General features: G+C 44.3%; 1 protein-coding gene across 1 annotated transcript in view; it reads right to left on the bottom strand.

Moving 5' to 3' along the window:
- Positions 1-5,497: 5,497 nt before the first annotated feature.
- onecut3b (one cut homeobox 3b) overlaps positions 5,498-7,500 on the bottom strand; it is a 22,287-nt gene continuing 20,284 nt past the window's right edge. Inside the window, exon 4 of the mRNA XM_062551661.1 lies at positions 5,498-5,637. Within this exon, the coding sequence (XP_062407645.1) occupies positions 5,498-5,637 (140 nt within the window). The remainder of the gene's footprint in view (positions 5,638-7,500) is intronic.

The following is a 7,500-nucleotide window of genomic DNA, read 5'->3' as shown; positions in this document are numbered from 1 at the left end:
TGAGACCAGTGCAACCTAGGCGTGGGTGCGGTGCGATGACCTGTGACTACACAGCCACTCGGCCACACTGTTCCAGTGTCACTACTAACGCCCTTGGGAATGGTTCTGTAAAACACCAGCCAGGAGCTTACCGTGAGTGGGACATCTGCTTTGACTTTGTACTAATGCTTCTCATGCAGGTGAACAGGGGGCTCCCATTCTTCCATACTCTCAGTGTGTATCTGAGCGTCCCCTCACACTGTCTCTGAAAGATCCGGCTTGGCTTGAGCTCCCAGTGCAGAGGGAGTGCTGGCTCTGGGATCGGGGCTTTATAGATGAGGTGGGGGATGGAGGGCGTATGACATTCAGAAGGATACATTGTGGAAGAGGGCTTGCATGCACACAACTAATGAACAGAGCCGTTGTCTAATAGTGTCCACACACACATCCTTGCCAATGTTGGTGGTGTTTCATCCAGTTCCATGACAGCAGCTCAGTCTTGTCTAGAATGATGACAAATATATAAAAAAATAAATAATTCTTGCTCATAGAAAAAAGAGAAATGTCTTGTGTTTTTTAATTGTATGTTTGTTTTATACTGTTTTGTCCTGTAAGCAGAAAAAAAATCATAAAAGCATGTTGTTACACTGTCTCTTGTCTCAACGTATCTTTCATCATGCTGTGTGTGTGTGTGTGTGTGTGTGTGTGTGTGTGTGTTTCTCTCTGTTTCTGTCTGTAATATGGCTGGTCTCTCAGCATCACCCAACACCTATAAGTACAAGGAAGAATGCAGAGTTCCGTCGCTATTGACAACAAATAAATGCCATTGCTTTATATTTTATAACCAGTAGGTGGTGACATCGCATTGCTCAAGTCTCCCCTGGCTGGAATCCTCCTCTGGCTTGTTGGTCACTATAGCGTAAAGTGAAGGATATCATCATATAATCACACGTGCATATGGTTTACAAATGAAACTCCAAGAATCAGCTCATATTTTTCCAATTGTTTATTTATTTTAATTAATCAAACACACAATTTACCCATACTATGCTTTTTAAGATCATTTATGTTCTGAAACAGATATTATTCCAGTCTTTTCCCTTCTTAAAAGGTCTCAACAGGAGAATGCAACTAACTGCACAGCTTGTCACTACCTGTGCGATTCAGACTGGGAGGTCGAGGTTCTCAGAAGAGCACGATGCCAGAATGTGTGTGTGTGTGTGTTCAAAAAATTTCACTCGCTCCAGGAGCAGTATGGGGAAGTGTGAATGTTAGATTGTCAGTCCTACAATCTTTGGTTTTAGTGCAAACATTCACAGGACCCCTTTGGCTCGATTCGCAGAAATCATAAGAAAAATGGCTTAAATATAAATAAATAAATAAATAAAACATGATTGTTCACACACATTGTGTTCCAGCGAGACCATTCTGTTTGTCAAGTTGAAAGTGCACACCTCCCCTTGGTGTGCTTGTGGCCAAGTATTATGGTCTGTATGGTCTGGTCCAAACCCAGCCCAAGCCTCCCGATCTCTTCTAGAAGCATCTGGATTTAGGGATGTGCTACACATTTGCTGGCAAATTAGTGAACCATCACGGCGGAAGAGCTGGCACCATAATTTAATCCAGCTCTTTCAATCCAACAGAGAAGTTATGATATGTCTCCACAAGTGTGTGTGTGTGTGTGTGTGTGTGTGTGTATGTGTGTGTGTGATGGCCAAAATAAAGGATACAGCATTGCATAGGCACTTCTTATATCTTCTTACACTGATATCACATCTGATATGAATGCCATGTGAGAATGACTGTTGCATATGGGTGCATGTGTGTGTGTGTGTGTGAGAGAGAGAGAGTGTGTGTATGTGTGAGTGTATAGCGTGCATGTGTGTGCCTCTGTGTGTGTGCGTTGCTTGCGTGTGCGGGTCTGGGCATGCCACTGTCCATGGGTTCATGTCTCACACAGGAATTCTGTCACTATACCCTGAGTTATGGAAGGATGAGAGTCCACTCGGGGGGTGTGTATGAGCTTGTGTGTGTGTGTCTGTGTGTGTGTGTGTGTGTATGTGTTGGGGAGGGGGGTCGGGTGAGATGAGAAAGATAGGAGAAACGGGGTTTCCTTGCTCAGAGGGTTTTGAGCGAGACCTCAGAGATCGCTGAGGAGTGCTGGGGTGTTTGCATAGCTTTCTGTGCAAAAGAGAACAGACCCTTCATCTTTCCCATCACCATATCATCATCACCACCATATGTGCTGACAAAAACACAGCACATACATGTATACATGCACACATAGAGTAAACATGGGGGGGCAGCAGGGTGCTGCCTATAGGATTCCTCTAGGATTTAGTGATGGTTCTCGCCAGCTATAGTGGGCATATACAGTAGGAAACTAGGGACAGAAGGGATAGTCTACAATTCCATGTTTGGAGCTTTGCTCATCATTGGTGTGTGCACTGAGCTGTGGGAAAGTGAAGGAAATTCAGTCGCTATCGCTGCGCATAAAAGGAGGAAGGGGTGGGGGGGGGGGGGGAGAAAAAAATTCCCCGATCGATCGGTGTCACCTTATCTGAGGGGAGAGGACAGTGAGACCGGGGGGGACCGTGGCAACGCGTGGCTCTGAGAACCTCCCTGTGGCACACTCCGCCTCCCAGACAGAATCGCCATTTGCTGCTTGGTGACTCTCTCTCTTGCTCACATTCTCTCTCTGTTGTCTACGCCGTTCGTTCTCTCTCCTCCTCCTCATTGGAAATTGATTGTCTTCTACCATCACAAAGACACTTGGCTCTGATTGATTGGTTTTGGTTGGAGAGGAGGGAGAGGACATCGCTACTGGCTCTCTCTCTGTGTGTGTGTGTGTGTGTGTGTGTGTGTGTGTGTGTGTGTGTTTTTCTTCTCTCTGAGGTTAGAGTGCCTACGTCGAGCAAAGACCAAAACAACAAAAAAGCGAAAAAGAAAAAAATAATACACACAAGCTGTCTAACCATTGGTGGGGCGAGGAGGGGGAGTCAAATCAGTCTCAGGCAAGACTGAGGCCCACCATACAAAACATTTCATAATTCATGAAGTAAACAAATAAACAATCAAATCAACAAATGAATAATACATACATAAATACACAGATAAATAGATACAAACAAAACAAAAAAAGGTAGAAATTTAAATACAAGTGATACAAACGGAAATGCTCTGTACAGACGAGTGAGCAGTAATGTCCCTCCATGCCGACCTTGTTTCATATATACAAGTTCCAATGCAGTGCTGATGCATCATAAACTGGGAGAGCAGTGCAGGAGAGTTAGAGAGAACATGCATATTTCCAGAGAAAGAATTACAAAGTAAACACAACAAATAAATATGCGCATCGAGAAGCGAAAGAGGGACAAAAAGAAAGACAGAATAAAAAAAAGCCAACGGAATCTGTCAGCTGGCCTTCATGACTTCCCCACTCCTCTCTCTCCCCCGCCCCCCCTCATCTTCGCCACAATGGTACGGGTCATCCTGTAGTTTCTACACAGTAAGATCATTTCCATGCATAAAATAATCGCTAGCACCTCCTTGACAAGAGGGGTGCCGATTTTGGTTTACTTCTTTTTGGTAAATATCAGGATCACAGGAGCACACACAAGAAACATTACTTCAACAGAAACATACAGTCTGTATGGAACAGGACGAAAAAAATGGTCGAGTGAAAAAATTAATAATATCAAAAAATCATTTGCTGTTTGATTATTTGAATTTCAAAAGCTAATATTGATTGTGATCCTTCAAAAGAATCGTTCAGCCACGCTATAGACTTCAACATGTAGAAAATAATACATTTATGCACAACGCCCTTGTGCCCGAAAACCCTTGCTTCCCAGTCACAAACAAGGAAGCCTATATACCCTTCTCAGTCACACAAGCCAAAGAAGACAACAGCCGTGAAATGGTCAAATGAATGACACACTACGGAGGACATGCTACTGGAGAACATAAATGCAAATAGGAAAAAAAATATTACAAACTCAAAAATTACTGGAAAGTGTAAAGCTTCAAGTCACAATTTTCCAAAACTATTATTTAGTAGTAGTCATTAATCTAGTCATCAGTAATATCACTGTTATTGTTTCATAACACAACCATTATAGTAAAGATTTGAGGTATATCAGAATTTAATTGTCAAAACATGCCTGCCAGTTCTTATAGTTTGCTGCAAAGGGGGCTGGTCGGGGGTGATTGTTCCAAGGACACAATTGGTCAGATGTGTATGAGTGAAGGTGTGACAGGCATATGATTGGGTGATATCTGTCACTAAATGGCACAGACAAACCCCTTGTTTCCATGGACACAGCCCACATTCCCGTTATAAATTACACAAAAATAGCTCTTCGGGGAATGTGTCTGTGTGCATGAGCGTTTGTGTGTGTGTGTGTGTGTGTGTGTATATACATTGTGAGTACAACATTCAAAAGCTTCTTTGTGTTGTGAATATCATTCTTTCTGATTGTTGCTATTGTTGTTCTTGTTGGTGGTGGGTACATGACAAGTAGGTCAATACAAAACAACTCTGATCAGATCATCTCATACAAAACAAAGTGCTTTCTCTTTTTCATCAATGTAGAAATCAATGGAAAGTTCAAAAAGCCCATTTACACAACAGCCCAGGTAGCCTCAATTATAAATGCTTCATGAAATGGTGGGAGCAGGTGTGTTTTATGCATATGTATACAGAAATTATGTACGTAAGCATATGTATTGTGTATATCTAAATGTGTGTGTGTGTGTGTGTGTGTGTGTGTGTGTGTGTGTGTGTGTCCAGAACAGTCCCACCTGTGGTTGAAGGGAAAAGGCACTCAACTCTACCTGCATGTAAGCCACTTCAGTAACATTGGCTTTCTGCAGTCTGACTGCTCTGTATGTGTGTGTGTGTGTGTGTGTGTGTGTTTGTGAAATAGGTTGGTTAGAGTGGTGAGTTGGCGGTGGAGGGGTGTGGTGGGTGGGTGAGTGTTTGGTTTTAGGTTTCGGGGGGAAGGGGGGGGGCAGCTTTGGACTGGCAGGCTGAAGAATCTTTGGCATCAGTGGCGCGCCACGTTCATTTATGTGAGGTAGCTAGCCGCACTGGTTCCCGTTTAAACAAGGTGTGTCTCTGCTCTTCTCTCTCTGTCTTTCTTTGTTGTCTATTTTTTTTTTGTTTCATTTTATGTGGAACAGTACAGTAAAATAAAAAACAAACAAACAAACAAACGAGGAACAAACAAGAGCATTTTTTGGATAATTGCTTTAAAAAATCCACAAAACCCCCATCCCTCTCTCCTGTACCTGAAAGCCCACTCCGCGCCCACTGCTGTGACTGTCCGTCAGCACCCCCACACACCGAGCGCGCTGGCCGTCCGTTTTCCCCGCCGCAGGCATCTCTGGCTGCTTGACCCCATGTGCCCCGCTGCAGGGCCCGCTTCTCCTGCTGCTGCTGTGCCCACCGGGCGCGATGCCCCCCCCCCCCCCCCCCCGCCACCCTCTTCACCCTCCCACACGCTCTGTGCTCCTTCTACTGATTTGACCCGGCGTGCGGGGGTGAGAGAGAGGAGCGGTGGCAAGAGGGGTCGGTGGTGGTGAGCTCTGGGTAGTCAGTGCCCCCCAGGCAATAGCGCCTGCGAACAGGTGAGCAGGAGGTGGGCGGGCTTAGTCCTGACGGGGGTTCAAGGGTCGTAGGTCAGAGGGTACAGGGTCACTCCTGACAGGGCAGAAGTCCATCTTCTTTTCACAACACAGAAACAAGTACAGGAGTCCCCGCTATACACAGGATTCCTGCTTTGCCTTTGGATTCCAGTTGTATCAGGTTATTTCTCCCTTTTTGAAAAGTCTTTTTTTTTTTGGTTGTTGTTCTTTTTTTTCTTTTTTTTCTTTAAAGTAGCTTCATTAACAAGGTGCTTCTTTACATATAGTTTACGCACAACAGAACACAATAGTTACATTTAATAGAACCGTTGTGTCTATGGTACTATTTACCCGCATTAATATTGGAGGAGGGGAGAGGGAGAAGGAAGAGGAGAGAGAAGAGGAGGGGGAAAGAAAGAGGGGAGGATGGAGGGGTAGAGAGAGAAACAGTAGAGAGGTAAAGGGAAAGGGCAGACAAAGAAGTACGGTAGAGAAGGAGAGAGCAAGAGAGGGAAAGAGAGAAAGAGAGAAAGGGATATTTACAGCTGTTTTTTTCCACAGGACTTGCGAAGTCATAGATTTTTTTCCCCCCAAGGTTGATTTCTTATTTCTGATTTGAAGCTTGGAATGAAGTTGTTTTACCCTAACAGAGGGAGCTGAAGGGTACATTTTGCATGATTTGTCTGTTACTATGGTAGCAACTCTCCTCCCTGGGTGGCCAATAGGGGTCAAGAGCTGCACCATCTCTTCTGAATATCAATAAGGCAACTGTCATTGGCACTCAATCATACTGTGACATTTTACCTTGACGTTTGGCCACTTTCCACAACACAGCGAAGGAACTAGCCTCCCGTTAAGCTAAATCATCTCCCTTCGATTGTTGATTGTATTTCTTCTTCATCTCATGATGAACTGAAACCGCGTAAAAAATGCTAATGTAGTCGAATGCATGCACAAATCAAACTGATTTGCCCAGTGCTATCGAGCAAGGTCGGGCCAGTGCAGCTTTCCTGGACGCTTTGAGACTTTGACAGTTCTGGAGTCCAACGCTTCCGGCAAATTGGGGTCAGAGAGAGCCTCTGTGTGGTTAGGGAAAGCATGTGACAATTCATTTCCCCAACCGCTGTCTGTGTTATTGCACTTTTACTGCTTTGAGTCAAAACATTTTATGTTATTTAAAAAATCAACTATTGATTGTGGTTTTGATAGTCTGGAACACTCATCTAAATATTGGGTTGCCACAGATTGATTGAAATTCTCTCCTTGCAAACCAAAAAAATAAAAAACATATAGTGCATGTCTAATCATGGCCAGCAGGGGGCAATGCCACCCTGATCCATCAGTATGCATCCAACTGCAGAGAGCAGTGTGACACAAGCACCGAGCACCACCCACACCTACACTGTCGAAGAGAAGACCTTTATGTGGGCTAATATCCACATACAATAGTGCTATTACAGGACTGACTTCAGCTACAAAATGCTGCATGTTTAGTAATGGCAATCCTCTCAGTGATGGCAAATATACAGAATGATGCTTGTGTGGGTTGTGACTGCTGAAATAGGGGGAAATCTGACGGCGTGGCCAAAATGGCCGTCGGAGCTGAGAAGCGGTGGACAAGTGATGAATTGGTGTTTGATTGTTGGTATCACAGATTGATCTCGTCTCTTTTGCGCCTTGTTGTTTCGTCTGGTTGGCCTGCACTCATTTTGAGCACCCTTCACGAGAAGTGATTGAGGTGAAAGGGTGTGTGCTCTGCAATTTATTGCCATCCTCGGAAACAATGGGCTCTAGTTATTGACTACCTCACGGCGCAAAAAGAATAAACAAAACAAAACAAACAAATAAATGAACCTGCAGAGCTCGAAGGTTTTTTCCGCCTGAAACGTCAAG

Source organism: Sardina pilchardus, chromosome 2 (genome assembly GCF_963854185.1).
Source record: "Sardina pilchardus chromosome 2, fSarPil1.1, whole genome shotgun sequence".
Taxonomy (NCBI): Eukaryota; Metazoa; Chordata; class Actinopteri; order Clupeiformes; family Clupeidae; genus Sardina; species Sardina pilchardus.
Note: the sequence above shows the minus strand (reverse complement) of the source record. Positions and strands in the feature narration are given on the sequence as shown.